This window comes from Melanerpes formicivorus, unplaced genomic scaffold (genome assembly GCF_026170545.1).
Source record: "Melanerpes formicivorus ecotype bairdi unplaced genomic scaffold, bMelFor1.0.p_v2 SCAF_10, whole genome shotgun sequence".
NCBI lineage: Eukaryota > Metazoa > Chordata > Aves > Piciformes > Picidae > Melanerpes > Melanerpes formicivorus.
The window spans coordinates 18,577,012-18,601,356 of record NW_027142362.1 but is presented as its reverse complement, the minus strand read 5'-3'; the positions used below and the strand labels follow the sequence as shown (position 1 = coordinate 18,601,356).

The following is a 24,345-nucleotide window of genomic DNA, read 5'->3' as shown; positions in this document are numbered from 1 at the left end:
TTTGGTATACTGGTATATATTCACATAAATACCTATAGATCAGGGCATGTATTAAGTTCTTAGATTTATTTTTTTTTATTATTATTCTTTTTCCCCCTGCTCATCTATTCTAGCTCCCAATTAAGAGCATTGCCTCTGGTCACTTCTTGAACATGCAGGTTTTAGTCTATATTAATGCTTTCTCAGTGTGTTCATTCCAATTTAAGTGACGTACTCTAGTTGCAGGTAGCACTTTGCCTGCTGCATTGGTACAGATCAGAACTGATTCACAATGCATTGAGAAGCTGAAGCATTTGGATAATGAACAGCAGAAAAATTGCATAAGAGAAAATAGCACGGTGTTTCTTCAGACAGAGAGATCTGAAGAAAATGTGTTCCAGTGCTGTTAATCTTAAGTTCAAAATTACACCTAATGTAATGACAAAAACCCACCTCTGTAAAATGGGAGCTTATGTAACTCGATCAGAACTGGATTTGCAGCTGATACTGGCACACCTCCCCCATAGATGTAATGAAGCTGCCATCACTTACCCAGTTTGAAGATCTGACTCAGTCTTTTTCCCGGCCATAGTGACAACAACACATGTTCTACAAATGCATGTGTATTACCCTACGTACATGAGGCCTGTTCAAGAAGACCTTTTTCAGTTGACACTTCCTGAGTTACATTATCTTAGTTTTTGTTTTATTGGGCATGAAACTAAAAACCCGAAATGGTTGACCATGCCCCTCTGACATGTTTGCTCTCTTGCAGAAAAGTACAAGGTGGTAGTTACCTCCCTAAACTATGAGGCTTTTACAGCTGACATAGACCCCAGAAATCACATACTATATTCTTAGGAATTCCCTTTACTGCTTAAAGTAGTAATAATTTTATGATGAGATATATACATGTGCATGAACTCAGCATCCATAGTTTTAGCAATCATTTACCAGGTATCAACATTTTTGTTTGTCAACGAGCTGCACTGAAACCAGGTTCTTTGGTTCTTCCCCTGTGCTGTCTGTAAAGCTTGTTTTTGATACTCTGAGACAGATTCCCCCCCATGTTTACATCTACATCTAGGTTCACTTTGTAGTATGAACATTCAGCCAGCAGGAACTGGGCAGCTCACCTCAGGCCATTATATTGTGCTTCGGCTTCTAGTTTTCTAGGTAGTACTTGAATGCTGAAGAGATGTATCTGGCAGCTTTTGCAGAAACATAAAATATTTTTGTAGGGAAGTGGAAAATTAATTAAGCTAAAACAATGACTTCCAATAGTCCAATTTTAGTAGCTCATTAAAGCTGTCTTTTTAAAGAGTAGATGCCGTAGCTATGTTACCTATAACTGACAAAAGTGATTCTTAGTTCTGCTCCTCCTTTCCTGCCTTTTCCTTTTCTACTGGGTCCTTCTGTGTAGCATTTAAAGCCCCAAGACAAATGAAGGTAGTGGGTTTGTAGAAAGGTAACACGCTGTGTGTCTGTATTTCAGCTGTAAAGTTTGGTCGAATGTCAAAGAAGCAGAGGGACAGCCTGTACGCGGAGGTGCAGAAACATCGAATGCAGCAGCAGCAGCGAGACCACCAGCAGCAACCAGGAGAGGCAGAACCACTAACACCAACATACAATATCACCACCAATGGGTTAACAGAGCTACATGATGACCTCAGTAATTACATTGATGGGCATACCCCTGAAGGTAGCAAAGCAGACTCTGCAGTTAGCAGCTTCTACTTAGACATACAGCCTTCTCCAGATCAGTCGGGTCTTGATATTAATGGAATCAAACCAGAACCAATATGTGACTACACACCAGCATCGGGCTTCTTCCCTTATTGTTCTTTTACAAATGGGGAGACCTCTCCAACTGTGTCCATGGCAGAATTAGGTAATGAGACAGAAAAGCTTCCATTGTAATTGTCTTAATAGTACCCTTTGGATTAAAGTGACACATGTAGGCAGGGAATAGCAAGAATGCTGTTTCAGTGCAGTTCTGCTGCAAAGTGCACAATACCCTAACCAGGGTACGTGGTGAACATCTTACACAGCTGGGCTAAAAATCCCAGGAGCTTGTGGTTGATCAGCTCTAGTAACATTTGGTTTTCAGCCTTTGTAATAGAATCCTTTGAATCCTGATTAACAAGCTCATTTTTAGTGCTGAGCTACCAGAGTATTTATTTATTTGCAGATTATTTTTGAACATTTTATCTTTTTTTTCCATCACCACAGTACTCATATTTTCTAATGAAGAGCGATGAGGCTGATTTTGTTCTGTTCTTTACCTGTGCCTGGGAAATACAAAAGCAAAACACCAGTCTAGTCTGAGGGCCATCCTCCTTGCCACTGGTTGAAGAGAATCTAGCTCCAGATAGTTAAGAAAATGTTTCACTGTAGGAAGTTCTGATATTTTCCTTAAGAGCCTTACAACAACCATGTTAAGTAGTACAATTTACTTGAAACTCTTCCCTGAATCATTACACTAGGGCTGAATTCCACAACTATGACTTGTCAACATCTGAGACTCAAGTTAGAGCGTGCTGTGTGAACTGGTTATAAACAAACTGGAACAGCACATTAGAGAAGTAGCTTTACGATTCTATTAATTATATAAGCAGTCAGGTATTTAAAACTGATTTTCTTGCTTACACAGCATTTTTGCTAATTTATTATGAAAGCCTAAAAATAATTTGAAAAAGCAAGTATTCCAAGTTAATTTTTTCCCCTTTTTTCTTTTTTTTTTTTTTTAATGAGATGCAAGTATATGATACACAGTTTTGCTCAGTATATTTATGTTCTTTTGTTGCAGTATGCAGTTCTCTGCAATGTAATTTATTGTGACAGCCAACATACTGTGTCTGGCTTGAGTTTCAATAACTTAAATTTTACAGATAAGTAAAAATGAGACTAAAAATTTAGGATCAATGCTATGCTCCCAGCTTTGTCTCAATCAAATGGTTGCACATGTTCTCATGGGAGTTACTAAATGATCTACATTAAACTCACAGGAAAAAGGACTTTTCCTTCCTAGGCCAGGTGTCAAGTTTGGAACACTGGCCTGAAATGTGTGTCATGTTGCTTACCTTTATTTATGTAGTTGTAACTTTTAAACCCTACAGAGTATGATTTAGGTGCCCAGGGTTGACATTACCAAATAATGTTTGAAGAATGTTTGTCTTAGAGACTGAGGTTTCAATTTAGAAAGGTGTGGCTGTTCATTGGAAGTATTTAGGTGTGTGCTGAAATACAGTCCAGAACTGAAGCTGAGGCTTGTGAATAATAGGGTAACATTTCACCTTCTGTATCCTTCAAGGGCACAGATGTTATGCTGTCAGTTGCTGCTAGGGAGAGCAAATGTTTTAAGTACACGCTTCTAAGAAAAAGAAAAGGTTCTGAAGTACATGAACGCTATGATGGCAACTAAAAGATAAACTACCTTATGTTCTATGTTATCGATTGCCAAGGTAGCATATATAATCTGATTTTACCTCAGCTCTATGTTAAGGGCTTTGCACGTACTGTCTTACATCAAACTATTAGTATAGTAGACATGATAATAAACAGACTGATTGGCCCAGCAGTTCAATTTGTAAAGTATTAGGTTTGGTTGTTAGCAAAGCAAGTTTCACAATAGTCTCTCAGAATACTCCCATGTTATTAATGACCACCATTCTTGTTCATTTTAAGCCTCCCTTTTCAGTGGCCTAACCAGCTGTAGAACTCAGTGATACAAGCTACCAGGCCTCTAGCTTGTCACATGCTAAATTGGAGAACAGATGCATGACAAGTCATGGTAGAAAAGAGACAGACAAAGTAGAAGTGGAATTCAGATGTCTAAATGCTATTCAGGCTTTTGAAGGTGTCCTAAAGTTTATGGAATAAAGTTTTATTAATAAATCTGCCTCGTGGGTCTTTCAGCCAAGTACAACAGAAGAAATTGGAATTAAATTGGAATTAAAATGTTGTATGGAAACTTTAAATCATAAGCAGTTAACCAAACAGCCATTCTAAAGCTGAAGAAAAGACTCTTGAGTCTTTAGTGTGTTATATTTATTACCTGGATTCTCTAATAAGTGTGTTTTCCTACATTTTTCAGATTATATGAGAGTAGAAAAGAAACCTTTCCCTCACAGGCAGCCTCATGTGGTAGTGTCTCACTTGTCAGAACACTAGACAGGTGGTAACTATCTGTATCTCTTCACTGGAAAGTTTCTGTTGTATAAAACACAAGTGATTTTAGCTTTTGAAGCTCTCTTGTGTGGCTGGCAGTGCTATTGCATTCCCTATACATGACACATAGGGTCCTATATTCAGCAAGGCTGTCCCCACAGACATTCCTGCACTGTAACTCAAGGGGTCCATCACCTTGCTCATGTGGACTTTTTTTCTGTGGCTTTACTTAACAATGCACTTCTCAGCCTTAGTTTCAAAGCTGACATTATCTTAATAAAGGCAGCAAAGGCCACTTACTGAATGTGCAATGTTTTGAATGCTCCCAGGTTACACCAATCTTGCCACGTAGTGGAAGGACTCTGCTTGGTGTTGGGTATGCAAGCCCCAGCCCGGTTCTGCAGGGGGGAGTGTGTGTGCCCAGAGTGCCCTCTAATGGGTGCACCAGCCCCCAAGCAGCTGGGCTGGCAGCCTCAAGAACCAGGTTTCTGCTTTGTTTTCTTCAGGTTTTCTAGTGTTTTGCATTAAATGGGTTGATTTTCATTAAGCAACATCCAAGGAGATTGAAATGAAAGTACTTCTTGCTAACAAATAATCCTCTCCCACCCCCTTGTTGCACCTGGAATATGTTCCTTTTCTTACGTCTGAAGGTATCACTTTGCATTTTTAATGTGTGTCACTTTCTGGTCTTTTTTTTAGAACATCTTGCACAGAATATTTCCAAGTCACACATGGAAACTTGCCAGTACTTAAGAGAGGAGTTGCAGCAGATAACATGGCAGACTTTTCTGCAGGAAGAAATCGAGAACTATCAGAACAAGGTATAAAAGAACACCAAGCTGTGGCATGCTTTTTTTAAAGCATGGTATTTCCATAACACACTGTAAAATTCACTTTTTCACTGCTTTCTACTCACTGTCAGGAATGTGTACTTTTTTGGTGCATTTTCAACAGAATAATATGCTAGAATCAAAAGCACCAAAACAGCTAGGATTTCCTTTGCATTTGTGATTTTTACAGATACAGGAAAAGGTAAAGCCACTAAAGAGATGCTCTCTCTTTAGAAGACAGGTAACTCCTAAAATCTGTCTGTCTGTGACTGATAGGCATAAGAAACCAGAGACATTTTTTTCAATCCTAAATGGCATCTCAATAACAAAAGCTGAAGCCACCGAGTTTTGTAATTTGCTGTGGTTTGTTTGAGGTTATAAACACAGAACTGTGTCAGATTTCCAGCCTTCAGTGCCTGGCCTGCAATCCTGATTAATTCTACAGTTGTCTCTCCATGATGTAGTTTCAGAAGAGCAGCACAGTGCTGCTGTCCAACCAGTGGGTCCTGCCTGTTTCAGTCAGTGTTTACATTTCCAACATGCCTTCCATCCACAAACTACCACCAAATGGCTTCTTATGGAAAACTGACTTGGAAAACACTATTAAAGCACACTGTTTTTTTAATGTACTCTTCATTTCCATCAAAAAAGATTTAACTCATTAGTTAATTTCATTCTGAATTTTTGTCTACATATGAAAAAAATCACTATTTGCATGCCTTTTGTCGTTAACAATATGATCATCTTTCCCACTGAAATGACCAGAATCATCATACTTTGACACCTTTGGCTTATGAAATAAAAATGCTCCAACTTGGATCTCTTCTGATATCACTGAAGAAGTCATACATGTTTGCATTGTCATGCATCCACATGAGGCTTTGGCTTTGAGGTTAATTCCCCTTCCCATACAAGCACACTGTAGCCAGGAGTGCTGGAGAGAATTCACTCCATTTTTTTTAAACTCAGTTTTAATTTATGAAAATGGCCTTTCCAAACTTTGATCAGTAATTTTTCACTTTTTCTTCTCTCTGACAGCAAAGGGAGGTAATGTGGCAGTTATGCGCAGTCAAAATAACAGAAGCTATACAGTATGTAGTGGAATTTGCCAAACGCATTGATGGCTTTATGGAACTGTGTCAAAACGATCAAATTGTGCTTTTAAAAGCAGGTATGTGGGTCAGTTTTAAGGTCTGCTTCTGATAGTTATGACTGAGATGTTACCTGTATACAGTGACTCTATATACAGACTGTGTATGTATGTTGTGCAACAACAATTTAGAATAATACAAGGGGAAACCTTACAGCTTGTCTTTGAAGTAATATACCTTCTTAGTTACTCTGGATAGAACAAGTTTCATAGTTTCATTCAGGGTTGGAAGGGACCACAAGGATCATCTAGTTCCAACCCCCCTGCAATGGGCAGGGACACCCCACACTAGATCAGGCTGGACAGAGCCTCATCCAGCCTGCTCTTAAACACCCCCAGGGATGGGGCCTCGACCACCTCCCTGGACAACACATTCCAGGGTTTCACCACTCTCATGGTGAAGAACCTCCTCCTCACATCCAGCCTGAATCTCCCCACCTCCAGCTTCATTCCATTCCCCCTAGTCCTATCACTACCTGAGATCTTGAGAAGTCCTTCCCCAGCCTTCCTGTAGGCCCCCTTCAGATACTGGAAGGCCACAATTAGGTCACCTCGGAGCCTCCTCTTCTGCAGACTGAACAGCCCCAACTCCTTCAGTCTGTCCTCATAGGAGAGGTGCTCCAGCCCTCTGATCATCCTTGTGGCCCTTCTCTGGACACCTTCCAGCACCTCCACATCCCTCTTGTAATAGGGGCTCCAGAACTGGACACAGTACTCCAGGTGGGGTCTCACCAGGGCTGAGTAGAGGGGGAGGATCACCTCCCTCGACCTGCTAGCCACACTTCTCCTGATGCAGCCCAGGATCTGATTGGCTTTGCGGGCTGCAAGCGCACACTGAGAGCTCATGTTGAGCTTTTTGTCCACCAGCACCCCCAAGTCTCTCTCTTCAGGGCTACTTTCCAGCCAGTCACTGCCCAGCCTGTATTTGTGCCTGGGATTGCCTCGACCCAGATGCAGCTGAATGAGCATAGGACATTTTTTAATTTTTGCAACTGAAGTCTCTACTTAAATAGTCAAACATACATTGTTTCTGTTTTAGGGTCTTTAGAGGTTGTGTTCATCAGAATGTGCCGTGCCTTTGACTCCCAGAACAACACAGTCTACTTTGATGGCAAGTATGCTAGCCCAGAGGTTTTCAAGTCCTTAGGTAAGGAAATGTCCAAGTGTTGTGTCTTAAAAAGAAAAAGGCAGTTGGGGGAGGTACATAGCTGCTTCTCAAAACTTAGACTACAGTATTCAAATAAAAGAGTGATAAAGTTCAAACTGTTTATTTTGTAAGCAGTCAGGCTGGCTCTATTTCAGGTCAACTGATTTCAGGAGCTAAAACACCTTAACTCTACGCAGTAAAGGACTGTTGGTGTTGAAATGCAAGTCTTAGATCAGGGTAGAGCAGTTTGCAAACATTTGTTGAGAACAGAAGGTCAGATTTCAGATCTAGCATAATATTTTATGTACCCTGTTGGAAAAGGCAGTAGATTTGAAGCTAATTTTGGATATACTGACATCACTGCTTTGAAGATGTTAATAATGTTTTACAATATGCAAAGTCCATTTATTTGCAGGTAAAATGTTGTGAATCATTTTTTTTATTACACCACATTTTGATTTTGATATTTATTTGCTGTAGATTTTTGCTGATTTTAAAAGGATGCATTTCACTGGGTATAGATTTGGGATGTAAGCCATTTTGGAGGACAGTGAAAATAAGGTAGTGGAGAGTGCCATAGAATTACTGAAGTATTTTCTGCCTTTCTAAAACATCTTGTAGGCCAAGGGCAAACAGTTCAGAGAATGCAGTATCAAGTGTGGGTTTCAGTGAAACATAACCCATCCGTTGCCAACTACATCCAGAAAAGTAGGCTGGGTTATGATTGTGATCTGCAGAAGAGAGCCCTCCTCAATCAGGTTGCAGTCCCTTTCAAAGTAGGGCTCCACTTCTGCAAACTGTGTTAACAGCATGTGTAACAGCAGCAATAACCTGACTTAAGCCTGTGTGAACAACTGAATGGATCAAAAGAAAGCAGAGTTCCTTTTCTGCATGAAAACCTTTCAGACCTGGGCTTCTCCCTTTGCTCATGCATGTATCTTGTATGCCTCTCTTCTCCCTTTCTTCTGTGCGCTCAGTACTCCTAAAATCAGCACTTTTCAAGTGCACATTTCAACCCTCCAGGTCACAGCGACATGAGAAGGTTCCACTCAGAACAGAAACAATGTTAAACCAATTTTGACCTTGAAAATGGCTTCAGTTTAATCCATATTTACCCCAAAAGAACCAAACGTGGAAAAGATACAGTGTGCAAAATCTTCAAAATAGTGCCTGCCAGGGCATGGGAGCTGGGGACTTGTGGGGATGGAGCAGTAAGCTCAGGCACAAGTGATATCTCGCTACCATCGTTCCACAGTTACTAAGATGAAGACCATCAACCTATGAAGTATTTAACATCTGTGTTTTTCACCTCTATCAGAAGTAAATCAGCAACTCTGTAGCTCTAAAGTAGTTTTAAGTGTTGTGGCATGAGCTGTACCTTCTTTTTGACAGGTTGTGAAGACTTCATTAGTTTTGTGTTTGAATTTGGAAAAAGTTTATGTTCTATGCACCTGACAGAAGACGAGATAGCTTTGTTTTCTGCGTTTGTTTTAATGTCAGCAGGTAAGAGATAAAGGTTTCCCATAACTTTATTTGGTAGAGGTCCTCTTTATTTTGAAGTCTTTTTAGTGATAATGTTAAGGCTGTTGGACAGTGTGAAATATCCTCTGATTGTCTCCCTCTTGACCAAAATGTTTATTTAGTACACACATTAAAGTAACAAATTTAGGAATACATTTCTTAAGTTGGAAATTCTAATCTAAGCTCTCGCTTTCCAAATTTTCACCTAGTTGAGGACTCAGCTTCCTTGCAACAGCTTAAATGCATGTGAGGGAGATAGTGTGAGTGAGTGGGTCAATCTAGGTGAGACAGGCAGAAGGTAGCCACTGAATTTATACAGTCAGTTTTCAATATCTGTGAACTTGCAACTGTAGCAGAATTATCTCAAGCACATGACAGAATGACTCCAGTGTCACCTCAGGACTGTTAAGGAGGGCTGCCATTTTAAGTGTAGTACAAAGGTAGCAAGGAAGTTTAGGTTTCTGACCTCATCACAAAATGGTACACTGAGAATTCTTGTGCCAGACATAAAAGTCACCATAAGAATCAGCCTGCATCTACCATAACCATGATCAAAACAGCTTGATAGTCTCAAGTAGATACGCACAGTACTCTAGGTCCTGGGAAGGCCTGTTCAGTTGAGTGAAACAAGGTAACTCTGCAGAAAGTAATTTTGTCTGGCACGACACCCAGAGGAATAAACCCTCTGCTTTTGAATGCAGCATAGTGGACTCAGGATTGGTGGCAGAAGAATCTGTTAGCAACAGTGGTTTAATGAGGCTATCATAAATACATTATCATGCTATTTGCCAGATCAGAAGCTTGCTAGCCCTATGTCTTAGAACATAAGACACAGAATCCCCCAGTTCTGCCACCACACAAAGGATGCAGCAACTACTACTACTTTTCTGCTAGGAAGTTCAGGAGCTGCCTTTTTTTTTCCTTCTTCTTTAAAAAGCTGAATCCTTCCTTCTGTTTTTTTCTGTAGATATTAGCTAGGAGATCACTCCAACTACTTGTTAATTCTGTGATCTATTAATTTCCCACTAAAAGGCTGCTAGCTTTGTTTTGTAAATGCCATGCATTTTAGAGAACTTGTTAGCAAAAGATTGATAAGTCTTATTCAGATACACTGCATTCTTCTAATGCAGGGCTTTATTGAAGTGATTTTAAATGCACACAAGTATACTCTAAAACCCATCAAATTTGAAACTCTATATGAGGTTATATAAGAAGTGGAGGGAAGGCTGCAAACAGGATGAATCTGTAACAGACACAGTATTTCCTGGTGCACTGTGATTGATGTGTGCAGTACTAGAGGTGTTAACTCCATTTATATTTAGATCGCTCATGGCTTCAGGAGAAAGTAAAAATTGAAAAACTCCAACAGAAGATCCAGCTAGCACTTCAGCACGTCCTACAGAAGAACCACCGAGAGGATGGAATTCTAACAAAGGTAAGAATCATACTGTGCTCTCACATCACTGTGAAAGTATGCTTACTCTTTCCCGTGTCCATCTAAGAAGGGGAGTGATAGAGTGGCTTTGGTAGACATTTGGCCCCCAGCCAGGGCCAAACCACCACAACAATATCCTAATTAGAGTGTAAAAGCTTTTACACAGTTTATTTATAAACCCAGAATTCTTTGTTCAAAATCCAGGTGTTTAGTAGTAACTATATACTAAAGAAAAGGTGAAATCAGCAGACAAGGCTTATCAGGGCCTTAAAAGAGCTATTGTAATGCTGGACTTCACAAAAAGCCATGAAGGTTTCTATTGTACTTCTCCTTCACAACATTTCTGCCACAGAGAAAACTTTTTCAGTTCTGCAACATACATGCTTTAATCCTTGTGAAATCTCTGCCTGCATGACAATTAAAATAACATGATGTACAATACCCAAACTAACCTTGTGTTTCAGTTTTCCATAGGTTCCACATACAGCCTTTTTCTTAGCAGTTCTTCCAACACTGATGCCTAGGGAAAATAAAAGAGATAGTACTTACTTTTATGTTAATCTAAAGTATCTTCACCTTATCTTTCAACAATGGTAAAGTGATGCCATGTGAAAAAAGATGAATCTGAAGAACTGGGGAAGGATTGGCACTTCCTTACAGAGGCAGTTACTTTTAGAACTTTACAGAGCCATAAAGCTTATGCTTAGCTTCACACCACAGAATTAATTACAATAGAAGCAGAATGGTCCAGCTCAAGCTTTGCAGATTGTCCCTCTTTCAAACCTTACCTCATTTAATTTGTTTCCCAGTGTACATTTTGGATACCTTTGTTAGATGAAAGTTGCTTTCATGTGCTTTGATACAAATAATTTAGCCAGTAAGTTCAGGGAGCACCCTAAGCGTTATTTTTAAGTACATATTATTCTGGCCTATTCCTTTTCACCTCATCTGCTGTGTTGCCAGTTCCCTCCATAATACAGTGGGGGTTAAAATTAGTAAGGACTGGCACCTTCTAAGAGAATGACTAAGTTGCATGAATGAAGATCCAGCCATTAAGTACTTAAATATCAATCCAGTGTTTGGTAGGCAAGTGAGAAAAGCCCGTGATACATGTTCAAAGGAACTTAGAGAAAATTAATTCACAAATAGTATTAATCCATTGCTTAAACAGCTCTTCAGTGGCTTACTGTTTTTCTTTTTTAACTCTTAACCAAGCATCCACAACTATGCATCTGAAATGTTAAACCACTGAAGTGTTTAAAAAAGTATTTGGGAGATATTTAATCCTAAGAGAGAGATTGGGAGGCCTGATTCCTTGTATGACCATATAACTTACGTTCATTTTTTTACAGTTAATATGCAAAGTGTCTACTTTAAGAGCACTGTGTGGACGACATACAGAAAAGCTTATGGCATTTAAAGCAATATACCCAGACATTGTACGACTGCATTTTCCTCCACTTTACAAGGAGTTGTTCACTTCAGAATTTGAGCCAGCGATGCAAATTGATGGGTAAACGTATCACCTAAGCACTTCTAGAATGTCTGAAGTACAAACATTAAAACAGAAGAAAGGAGAGAAAAGGAAAAAAAAAAAAAAGGAAAGGAAAAAAAAAAAAAAAAAAGAAAACCAAGACACTTTATATGGCCCTGCACAGACCTAGGGAGCCAACACACTGCACATCTCTTGGTGGTCGGGGTCAGGCGAAGGATGGGAAACAATGAAACAAAGTTGAACTTGTTTTTCTCATGCATATGATTTCCATTATGCCTACAAATATGGACCCTTTTTCTGTCTCAACTTCTCAATCCTTGACCTCTGTTTACACAGACTGAGGGTACTAATGTCAGAAGGTTGTTTTCTCTTGTAGTTCACTGCCCAGACTTTTGACAGAACAATCAATTTGCTGATCAGAACAGAGAGTCCACCTAGTAATCAGTGACTGGTGTGCATTGCAGAGATTTCAGCATCAGTTTGCACAACTTGCTCATTGTTTCATGAAGGACGATTTTTTTCACCTACCACTGTTTGCCAGTAGACAGAACGGCATGAAAAGGGTCCATAGCAATAGCAACAATAGCATTATAATATATTACAGGGTAAATGGGCATGAAGACTATATATAACAAAAGAGATATTGTTTATATATTGTTTTAATTAATATAAAATGTAGTTACTGGTATAGCTTTTCTTGTTGAATTGATAAGGCACTTTCATTTTGCACCTTTTTCTTTAAATTAAATGCTAGCGTGTTCATTGTTGTGTTGCATGTGCACCAGAAATTCAAGTTTAACTGAAAAAGGTTTGGCAGGTACTGGTACATTGGGAGGTATTTATGCTGCTGTTTTCCATGTTACTTTTAAAGAGAGGCTGGTCATATCCTGAAATGGTTACAGACGTTTTTAGAGTTTAAAATAATGACAGCTTTCTAAATTAAAATTGGCTTTTCAAGCTGTTAAATTCAAAGGTACTTTTATTTTCAAATCATTCAAACCTGGGTGTTTAAAATTACATGCCTAAATTAAAGTTTAGGTGCATAAGTCAAAAGCCTGATTTTCAAAGGTGCTGAGTTTCCCTGGTGAAAGTAGGCAGTTACAGATCAGTTACAAATGAGTAACACAGCATTCTTGAAAATAAGGCTGTTAAATACAGTGTATTTCTGCCCACTCTAAACACAGGTTTGAAGGTGTTTACTCAAGTCTGTATCTACAGTGAAAGTATGTGTATGACACAAATGTGGAAAAGCAATTTTTATACATAGTATGACATACTTTTTGTACTCCATATTGTAAACAATGTCTTCAAACTCCAAACTCTAGCCTATCAAACTCCATAGAGGTTTAGCTTTGACTTAGAGAGACAAGACACTGACCCACATTCTTTGAGCATCCAGCAGTTTAGTTTCAGGTAGCTGAACAGAGAAGACCATTGTTCTCCTTATTGAAAAAGAAGCACTTTAAAGTTTGTCCCATGAGGACAGACTAACAAAGGCACAGTGTTGCTAGAAAGCATTGTTTTGTACTCTGTATAATACCTGGAAATCTTTGCTATCATAAATCTGCATTCTGAAATTGTGATTCCCATGTTGCATAATCAACCAATAAGCCTAATCTTGCTGTCTTTATTATTAGTTACCATCCCCTTTAGGAAAAATGCTCTATCTGAGCAAATCTGGCAAGTAAATTTAGTTCCAGAGGAAGCAGATTCACAATAAATGACATCACAAAATAAACTGTGGCTATTTGAGCCAGAGGTGCGTAATTGTTTTGGATGAGATGAAGATGTCTAACTGTGAATGCTTTGCAGGCCTGCACAAGAAGCACTGGAACTTTAAAAAAGGAATGAGACAGCATGTGCTCCACTACTTTAATTTCTAAGGATGAACAATCTCTTATGTACATTATAGTCATTGAGAAGTAGCAGGAATGAACAGAAGCACAATGAAGCCTAATTATTTTATAAAGCAGACTCAGATCAGTGGGTTATTATAAGCAAGAGGTTTATCCTGTGATTTGAACGTGTATCCTTTGGGGCTAAACATTTAGCTATTGACACCCTTACACCCTTTTAGAGTTGTATAGTTTGCTACATTGGGGAAGCTTACAGCTATCACTCATCTCTGGGGTTTGAAGAGAGAGGGACATGAATATCTTGTGTTTCCCCTTCAAAGCTGTATGTCCCTGGAGTATAGGAGGGGAACACCTGCACCTCTGTGACCACGGGGATAGAGGCATGAGAGGGCTTTGAAAAAAAGTCCAGAGTCATCCTTTCACACCTCCATCTGGCCTGCTCCCCAAGAGGCAGCTCATGCTCTCTCCAGTCTCACTGAAACACTTTTCCTGGAACCATTGTTTACTTTATTGGAGTAGCTGGCATGATATGGTACTTTCATTCTAATGTGTGTTCCCATTTTTAAAGCAACCCTTTTAAATAACAAATCTTTTCTGAATGTGACCAGCCTTAGGTGCTAGTCTGTAAAGATCAACTAAACTTAATTTCAGTGTCAACTAATTCTTAATGAAGTAAGATCTTAGAGAGTGAGATATAACTCCCACTTCTGACAATAAGTAGACTACCAGACAAAACACTTGGGGATTTTCAGTCATGTATTTTTCTTACCTCTTCTTGATGAATATTAGTACTTTATCAGACATCTAGGGGCCAATGTTTTTGTTTGGTATCTAGATCAGCATATTTCCACCCCGTAAATCATTGACAACAGATTTTTGCAGCATTTACTAATAAAATACATAACCATAAAAAGTCTCCAGATGGGGCCTTAGCTGAAAGCCCTTTGTATCTGAAAAGAGCATGTGACATGATTTTCCAGGCCAGAAGCTGCTGTCCTTTTAGTCTGTGGGAGTTCCCAAGTACTGGCACCTTGTTAAAAGAGGTTCTGCAAACATACCCCAAGAAACTCAGCTTTCCTGATAACAGTTAACAGCCACTTGGCAACAGAATATTATTTTGGGGATGCACAATAAAGTCAGTGGCTGGTCAGAGTGATGGCCAGGTAAGAACCAAGTGCAGTAGAGGAAATGTACTCTGCAGAACCTCTGAGACTATGGCCTGGCATCAGATGATTGACCAAATTCAGTTTGAAAATATTTGGGGGGGGTCACTGGATATTCACATGAATATGTTTGTAATTTGCCTAGTTCCCTTCAAACAAAAACATGAGAATAGCTGAATATAAAGGAATAATATATTGGCTTTGAAATTATCTTTTTACCTTGGGTGTTACAGCTATCCACAGAGATGTTGTCTGGCTTTCTAGGAAAGAGATACAGTACTATGCTGTCATTTGAATCAGCCCAATATACTTTAACATCTCCAGCACTGTTTGATATTTTTTAAACTATGGGTTAGGTGAAAAGGGAGGCTGTTTTTAAGTTTGGTTGTTCTTTATTAAAGCTTATCTGTCTTAGTATGGATACCAAGATATCTGTGTGTGTATGTGCACCTGTGTGTGTGAGAGAGAGTACATTTGTGTGCGCACATGAATATATGTGTGGGTATGTTTGAGTGGCTGCTTCTAGGCTGTTAAGTGTCAATGGAATAAAGAAAATGTATTCAAAATACTTAAATCAAAAATAGGTGGAAAAAAAGATTTATTCTATACAAAGCCTTGTCTGGACCACTTTAGAGAGACTTCTATTTTTTTAACCCTTCTATAAATGTTTGATGGCACTTGAAATATTCCTGCAATAAAATGTGATTTGTGTAAACATTAAAAAAAAAAAAATTTTGTAATGTGAAACAATGAAAGAAAGTAATGTAATTTTTCTAAAAAACTGAAAAAAAAAACAAATGAACGAACTTTGTATTATTTTCTTGATGGAATTTGTCTATTTGTCTTTGAAAAACTTTTTATTTCATTGAATGTGCCATAGTAGAGGTGTGTTTTTCTTTTTTCTTTCTGTTTTTGTTTTTTACATTTTAGACTAAAGGAATTAGCTGTGTTCCGACATTCCAAAATGCAAGACGGCATAGCAGTCACAATTAAAAGGTTTGATTAGTAAGCTTCAATCATTGTTGCTTTTTTTGCACATGTTCTTCATTCCTCTACAGTGCAATATGTACATAGAGCACTTGCGGGTGTAACCTTGATCCCTCAGGGAAAAATACATATTTGTACAGGATTTTTCTTTTTTGGTTTTGTTGGGTTTTTTTTTCCTTTTTCTTTTTCTTTTTTTTTTTCCTGATAAGGAATGTCAATTGAATCACTTGTCTGTTGTTGAGGGGCAGCCAGATAATAATCCTAAACCACTGTCACAAAACATTGATTTTGTTTAAATTCTGTGCCCTTTTATTATTTAAAAAAGAAAAATAAAAGTTATTTTCTGACAGTTCTTTGTGCTGATTGGTGAAAAAAAGGGTAAATAGATAAGCACCTTACGATTGACTTAACTGTGAATGACAATCCATCTCGTTATCAGCAACAGATGCCCTATCATTTTGGAGCTGGGGTTAAGAGTCAGAAATTAATGTGCTCAGGGATCTTCTAAAACTCTCAACAGGGTGGCCAGTACTACTGGTGGAACAAATTACTTTTTAAAAACACATGCTAATATTTCTCCCCTTCCCTCCTGCCCCCCCCAGCACAAGAGAACTGGATTATTTTCTTTTTAACTAAATGCTCTACGGGTGACTCATTCTCGTACTCAGTTTTGCAGTATAGCTGTTCTTTGGGCTTGGTTTTGTTCAAAACAAAGTACTCCAAACAGTGCAAAGGTTTTGTAATGACAATTTAGAAAATAAATTAATACTGACCCATTCAGTGAGTGAAATTAGTTTAAATAACCTCTGGACTTTTATGTAATGATAGGACTATTTCGCCAGCTGAATTTCAGCGTTTGCAATAGTGGGTTTTCAGTATTTAAATTGTTGTCAAAGAAAACAAATCAGTTTATGACAGCACAGTAAGAATGAAAAGGTGATGACTAGGTTCCGGCAATGACATCACATAGAAAGGAACACACATCTGCAGGAATACAAGAACAACACTTCACATGTTGTCTGTCGTTACAACATGTGCTACATGGTAAAGCAAAAAACCTGGCTGGAAGGAAATGCTGAGGCTGAAGACATTTTCATATCTAGTACATCAACAACAGTGATTACAATGGCACCAAAATCCAGCAATGTGTAGGAAGTCTCCCAAGTGCCAAATGTAGGACTCTGGAAGCCTGTCCCGATTAGCCTCGGTTTATGGCTTCACATTGTTCTGAAAATGGAAGTATAAAAATAAATAAGCAACTACAAACAAAATGAGCAAAATTTGTCCATCAAACTTGTCCATCTTCTTGCAAAAAAAAGCATCAGTTCCCCAGTATCTTAGCTTATTGAGGACTTTTCACCAAATACACAGCTTCCAGATGTTTACTTTAGGTTGCTTAACAAAGAGGGAAAACATTTGTACATTTGTAGAAGCTGACTGCCGAGTTCAGCCTAGAATGGCCTTCCAAGGCTGACAACTGCTTAGCAAGTATGCTCTCTTGGTCAGTTTGTGTTCTGGCATCTTCAGTAGATGAAAAATTCTATTGTTGATTCACAATAGAACCTGTTCTTTACATACTTGCATACTAATTAAAGATGCTGTTAATAGGTACAGTCTGTAAGATGCTCTCACTATATAGTGGGGTGAATCAAACATTAGACTTACCTCTTTTCGCATTGGCGTAGACATTCCCCAGTCTGTACCTAAAGAACAAAACAGGTTGCACAGTGTAAGCTGTGCAAACAATGTGGGGTTTTCTTTCTCTACACATTCCTAAACTCCCCAATGTAGATAACTTATTAATAGCAATGTCAGAATTCCACCTGTGCTAGCTGATTCAGAATGCACAGAGGTATCTTTGTTTTCCTTAGCTGGAGAATGGTAACTACTCGTTTTTTTTTTTCATTATTAATATTTATTACTTTAAAAGTCATCCATGAAATATATTTGACTATTAAGCCTCCTATTTTCTTTCCACTTAAGTATTCCTATCAGTAAATCATTTGGTGGAAATGAGGGCAAATGCATACAGCTACCAAATACAACAAGAAGAAACAAAAGTTTTAAAGTTTAAATGAATATTTATTTAGAAATCATTGCAGTATGTGCTTTAATCCTAGTACTGTGATAATAGCTTGCTAAATAATGCTAACTTACTGGACTTGAGGGGAATAATACATAATGTTTAGGATAATGTACAGTCTATCTTTGGAACTTTATTCAGGTACTAAATAGAATTTTAACATCAAAATAAAAGCTGTATTCTACCTTTTTCATGTGTAATATTGCTGTTTAGTTTGGGGAGGGTGGGGTGGTTGCCTTTATCATTGGTAGAATATAGCAATAACTTTATAGCAATAAGTAGGCTATCCAAATAAGAAACAAAGCATGATAAAGGCTTCAGATCATATTCATCAGTTAATTTCTTCTGCCACAATATTTACTTGTATGTCTTCCCTCATAATCTCATTACTCTTCAAGCTGAACTTCATGGTCAAGTTGAACTTGATGTGTGACATCCAGCCTTTCTGTTAACATGTGCATGTTTTTGGTGTTCTTTTGTTTTTTATATACTTGTTTTCTTGTAAGTCAGTGTTTCTCAAGCTTTCTGAAAGCACATTCTTCTGGGCTGTATTTATTCACAGGGCTCTCTGTTCTTGGAAATTAACTTTATTTTTCTGGGGCAGTGAGTGTGAACCAACTGGTGGCATTTCCTAAGTGAAGGAACTGAGCTGCTGCTAATGCTAACTCTATGGCCATTACAAACGCTTGCAGCCAACAGCCACCTCTTGCAGCTCCTCCACGCTGAAGCGGCTGAGCTGCACACAGTCAGAGGGACAAGTTCCCTGGGCAGTGAGCTTGTCTGCAGCCACAGGCTCTGCGCTGGAGAACTCAGCTGACATGCTTCTCATAGAACCCAGCTACATTTGCTTGCCAGAGTGTTTTGATAACAATCTATATACTCTGGCAACTTTCAAATTGTTGTGCCTTTCAGTTTGAGAAACACTACCCAAATTACCCCACAAAGTCTTAATGTAGATGCACAAACTATACAGGAACTTGCAATCTGTAACACTTAGCTATATCTAATGCAGAGAATTCATAAGCAATACAGTGAATTTTATTTCACAAAAAGGCATACGTACTGTACACCTTTCTAAATCCAAAATGCTCCTCATCTCTACACTGATTTAGAAACAAGTTACAAAACAGTGGTGAATATTTGAACTATTAGGACATTAACTGGCTGCTTCTTTATATGTAACTGTATTGTCTGCCTGCTCCTTTTCTGGAGATGTGTTTTTGTATTGGATGTTTGGGCCAATGGGAGGCTTCAAGCTACAATGTATTTTCCCAGATTAAATATATTTAACATATGACAAACCCCAGACAAGGCTTTTTAAAATGTATAAAGAACTGCAGTGTTAGGTGGTTTATTTGCAAACTGTTTTCAATGTTGTCCATTTTTATGGCACCTTTAACAATATTCTTGTTTCCAAAGTAAAAACAAACAAAAAAAAAAGGTTAAAAATACTCTAGCCATAACTGAATGTCAAGCAATAAAAACAAATGACTTTTTGTGCATAGATTTAAAAGAAATACAAGTTTTAGACATCTGCATGTAAATGCAATCTCTTGTTTACTGCTTTCTTAAACTTGAGCAACTGATTCCTTATTTTACTACTAATTTAAGGACTTGTAATGGCCTGTAAACATTTTATCTTGCTCTATTCTTTCAACTCTTAACTTTGTCTCTGCTTTGGAGTCATAATATTTAATGTTGTTCTGCTCACCTCTATACAGTTAACTTTTTGCTTTCATTCTGTATAGATAAAGTTATACTATAAACAGCCTACACAGTGCAAATATTTATCTGTTTATCAAATACCACATTATGCTGTATAATATCTGTTTTACTATATAATCTATTTTAGACATAGCTGTTTAGAACTAGAGTGTGCTATTTTTGTGTTTTTCTGATGTGTGGTGCTAGATAAGTTACTTTTGTGAACAAAAGCAAACAAACCCCTTTTATTCCTAGACAATACCACCTTTGGGTCTTGTTAATTTCACTGAGTATAACTATATATAAATATATATATATTTGTATATATATATATACACACACCAACATATGCCCAACAAGTACCTGTATCAGAGTACAAGATTTGGGACATGGTTTTCTCTTTAAATGCATAGTGTCATATAAATTATTCTATAGTATATTTAATAAGGAGAAAATTACTTCACCAGTACAGATACTTGATATCAAATGTAGAATTTTTTTCTACATTACTAACATTATTAATTATTAACATTATTAAAAATGTTCTGTCCAGCTTATCTTTTTGGTTACTAAAACAGTCTGCCTGTCTTGTATCAGAAAAAAAGAAAAACATCTAATCTGCCAGTGTAAAGTAATTACAACATGCTGTCTGAAAGGGAGGTAGCTATTTGGCTTGTTGGGAGAGTTCTGTCGTTACATCTGATATTTATAGATGTTATTCTGCTGGGTGCCTTCCTCCCTCTTGACTTTAAATAGGATCTGTATACACTCAAACTGCAGATGTTACTAGGCCATGCCTACACAATTAACTCCAGTTACTGTAAATAGGAATTTTCTGTAAATCTTCCACGATGGATGGCTAAATTCAGTCCTTGGATATGCTTTAGAAATCATGCATGCATATCCAAGGACAGCCATTAGCAACTAAAATTAATTAAAGAAGTGGAATTGGCAAAGTCTTGTCAGGTCTGGGGGTTTTGTTTTTATTTTCCATGTACACCTTACCTAGTCATCTACCCTTAAAAGTATTCTTGTCCCCTGCTCCTTTCATTCTAGATACTGTTTTCATGTTAATTCTTAACAACTAATGGATATCAAATATCTAACTAAGGAGGTAATTAACCTTTTAAATATTTATTAGAATTTTTCTGTAATATTACTGAATTTATAAGATCTTTAGCAAAGATTTTTGAGCAATTTATTAAATACAATGTTTCTGTTTACTGCACTTTTTGATAATAGAAGGTAGTGAATTTTAAAGCCATGGTTCTTGGCTTCCATGCACTGCTTTTATACCCTCAATCCAAGGAATATATATATATAAATATTTTTTTTTAAACAGCAAGCATACTGTTGTCCTAAAAATTAGTACAAACTTTACTGCACCGTGGGTATATTTTCATAAGTGGAATGTTTAATTGCAAACACTATCAGGACAATTATGAAAACCTCTTGAAGCTACAATCTTATTTAAATATAAGCCATGACAATTTTATTTTCCCTTATTGATTTAAGTCACCTTTTGATATTTTCAAAGACAAAAGGACTTGCTCTTGAATTTGTATGAATTAACCTGCACATAATACCAGGAATACATTCTCCCCGTTGTTTTAAATAGTTTGAGGTATTTATGCAAAACCATTTGGTTAACCTATATTCTCCCTCTTTACTAAATGTTCAACGGTAACATGACCCGAATAAATGCCGATGACAAATACCCATCCGTTTGGAAAGTGAGCACATAGGCTTCAAAACGTCAAATTGCTGTAAATACACACAGGTTTCAATACAACTATACTGTACATGTAAATATTTGCTGTCTGTTATGTGTACAGTATGTATAAATTCCTTTTCTAGCCACAATAAAATGTAAGCCATCAAGAGGAATACTAAAGTGGTATTGTACTAAACCTTTGCTAATGATCTTTACCCAATCACTTAACTTTTCACGTTCATGGACCTTTCCAACTCACTCTTCGATAGCCTGCTTATATTCAAGTTTGTTATTTTACTCAGTCCCGAAAAAAGTATTTTGATTCATTTTGTAAATATGACTGTAAAAATAAGAGATTTAATGTTGTCTTTTAAATACTCCAATTTTCATTCTAATATGAATGTTGTTATATTGTACTTAGAAACTGTACCTTTAATATTACATTACCTTTATTAAGTGCATTGAACACATCGATTTTAGATGTGCTTTATGTACTGTTATCCTGTAATAAAACTTCAGCTTCTAATGGAAAAAAAAATCTGTCCTTTTTTTTTTTTGTCAGTAGCATCTTGTTTGTTTTTTCTGAATTGCAGCTTATTGAATTTCTTTCTTAAGGAATGCATCCTTAAAAAAACAGGCTGTGCTCACAAGCACATATGTCAGACCTACCTAGCACATACATCATGTAATCATAGAATCTTTTAGGGCAGACAAGACTAAGATACCAAATCCACCGCTAAAGCATGTCACTAAGCAAAAAAGTGTACATGTATTTTAAACACCTCCAGGGATGGTGACTCCACCACCTTCCTGGGTAGCTTCTTCCCATGCCTGACCACTCTTCCCGTAAAGAAATTTTTCCTAATATCCAGCCTAAACCTCCCCAGCACAGTTTCAGGCCATTTCCTCTCATACTATCAACTGATAGTACAAAGACTGACACCCCCCCCCACACGCCCTCACTCCAACTTCCCTTCAAGTAGTTGTAGAGAGCAAGGTCTCCCCTCAGCCTCCCCTTCTCCAGAATAAACAACCCCAGGTTCCTCGGGTGCTCCTCGTAAGACTTCTTCTCCAAACCCTTCAGCAGCTTTGTTGCACTTCTCTGGATACATTCCAGCAATTCAATGTCTTTTTTGTGGCGAGGGGCCCAAAACTGAACACAGTATTTGAGGTATGGCCTTACTAGTGTAGAGTACGGGGGACAGTCACCTCCCTACTCCTGCTGACCACACTATTCCTTATACCACTCAGGATGCTGGTGGCCGCCTTGGTCACCAGAGCACACTGCTGGCTCATGTTTATCCATCTGTCAGCCAATGCCCCCAGGTCCTTTTCTACCAGGCAGCTTTATAGCCACTCTTCCCCAGCCTATAGAGTTGTATGGGATTGTTGTGACCTAACTGCAGGACCCCGCACTTGGCTGTGTTGAGCCTCACACAAATTGACCTTGGCCCACTGATAATCTGTCCTGATCTTTCTGTAGACCCATTCTGTACTTCAGCAGATCAACACTCCTGTCTAATTCGGTGGTGTTGCACTTTCAGAGAGTGCCCTTGATCCAAGTCACTGATAGAGGTATTCAAAAGAACTGGCCCCAGTACTGAGCCCTGAGGAACACCATTTGTGACTGGCCACCATCTGGATTTAACTTGGTTCACCACTACTCTTTGGCCCAGATGTCTAACAAGCTTTTTATCTTGCAAAGACTGCAGTCTTTGGCAACAAGGAAACAAGATTCCCAAGCATCCTTTAATCACCCCTTATGGCTTACAAGAGCTTTAATTTTCCTGTTCACTGTATCAAGTGCAAGATACAAGAAATCTGGCTTTCCCTGATTTCAGAAGTACTGTTTTGGGCTTGATATAATTAGGCTTTGGATATAAAAATGCAAAGTCACAGTTTCCCTTTGCTGTGCTAACTTTGGGAGGACCTGAATGTCATCAGCACGCTTGGTCTTAAGACTTCAGGCATGCAAAATTGAATTCTGCACCTACAGAGAAATGCCTCGGTCTTGAGTGCCTGACCATGATCTAGAATGACAGGTATAAGCATTCACCTTTGAACCACTGTATCTGGAAAGAGCCTTCACCTACAGACCAAGTCTACAAAAAAAAAAAAAAAAAAAAAAAAAAAAAAAGTACTGCAAGTGATCACTTTGTTAGAACAGTAACACTAAGCAGTGTAATTTGTTCAACAGGAGCTCCATCACTGAACCAGTCATTGAGACCCTGAAAATGCAGGCTTGATTTTCCCATCCTCAGGACATTACTCCTGCTGAAGTCTTTCCACTCACTGGAGTGTTCCTAACCACCAAGATCTAGATCAGGCAACAACTATATAAACAATATGTTCAATATAAAAAGGAGAAGTTTTTCTCAAGTAAGCAATAAACTGAGGCCTCCCAGGCCTGTCCCTAAGGGAAGCTGAACTGTAGGCTAGGAGGTGGTGGTTTTGACCCCTGACCATTTCACAGGATTACAGAACAGCTAAGATTAACGGAGGCCTCCAGAGACAATCAAGGCCATGGCAGAGGCAGGTTGCACGTGCCCATGTCCAAATAGCTTTTATGTCACAAATGGTGACTCCACAAACTCTGGGCAATCTGTGCCAGAGCTCAGTTAACCTTACAGTGAAAAAGTGTTTCCTGATGTTCACATCCGTCATGGAAAGATCCCGTGTAGGAAGTAGCAGCATTAATAAAAATAAAACAGCCAAACAAAAGGCACTGCAAATTTTAGAGAGATCCAGACTGAGGTAGAATTTAACCTGCCACATCACAATCTGAGATAAATCTGCTAATCATTTGGCTATGTAACTGTTACCATACCTGAGTTTTGAAGTGAGTACTCCTTACAAGGCTACCTCCAGAACTGGGCTCTGGGATTCAGAAGACTCAAACCTTTCCATTTCTCTGAGATACACAAAACAAAAAAGGGTTGAATTAAAATCAAGCAGTGCCTTTAAAACTGATCTGCAAGCATGCTGAAAAGGCTTTGATGGTGGATTTGGGCAACACTCTGCATCTTGTATTTTTGTCTACTCGTGCATAGCACTGCGTTACTGCTACAGCCTCCCTCTTCATTTCTCTGTTTTAGAGCTGTGAGGTGGATC

At 38.3% G+C, this 24,345-nt stretch overlaps 1 protein-coding gene and 1 long non-coding RNA gene across 4 annotated transcripts in view; one reads left to right on the top strand and one right to left on the bottom strand.

Moving 5' to 3' along the window:
- RORA (RAR related orphan receptor A) overlaps positions 1-16,082 on the top strand; it is a 368,219-nt gene extending 352,137 nt beyond the window's left edge. For 2 of the 3 annotated variants that reach the window (XM_068144026.1, XM_068144027.1), the window contains 7 exons: positions 1,475-1,870; positions 4,849-4,970; positions 6,018-6,150; positions 7,169-7,276; positions 8,669-8,779; positions 10,120-10,232; positions 11,585-16,082. In XM_068144026.1, coding sequence (XP_068000127.1) covers positions 1,475-1,870; positions 4,849-4,970; positions 6,018-6,150; positions 7,169-7,276; positions 8,669-8,779; positions 10,120-10,232; positions 11,585-11,749 — 1,148 coding nt within the window. In that variant the 3' untranslated portion in view covers positions 11,750-16,082. The remainder of the gene's footprint in view (positions 1-1,474; positions 1,871-4,848; positions 4,971-6,017; positions 6,151-7,168; positions 7,277-8,668; positions 8,780-10,119; positions 10,233-11,584) is intronic. The other variant, XM_068144028.1, reaches the window with a different exon arrangement.
- The window catches only part of LOC137443882 (uncharacterized), a 47,737-nt gene that overhangs the window by 22,617 nt on the left and 775 nt on the right, over positions 1-24,345 (bottom strand). The window contains exons 2-3 of the long non-coding RNA XR_010988014.1: positions 24,062-24,145; positions 10,685-10,752 (exon numbers count right to left, since the gene is read on the bottom strand). This is a non-coding gene — a long non-coding RNA (uncharacterized lncRNA). The remainder of the gene's footprint in view (positions 1-10,684; positions 10,753-24,061; positions 24,146-24,345) is intronic.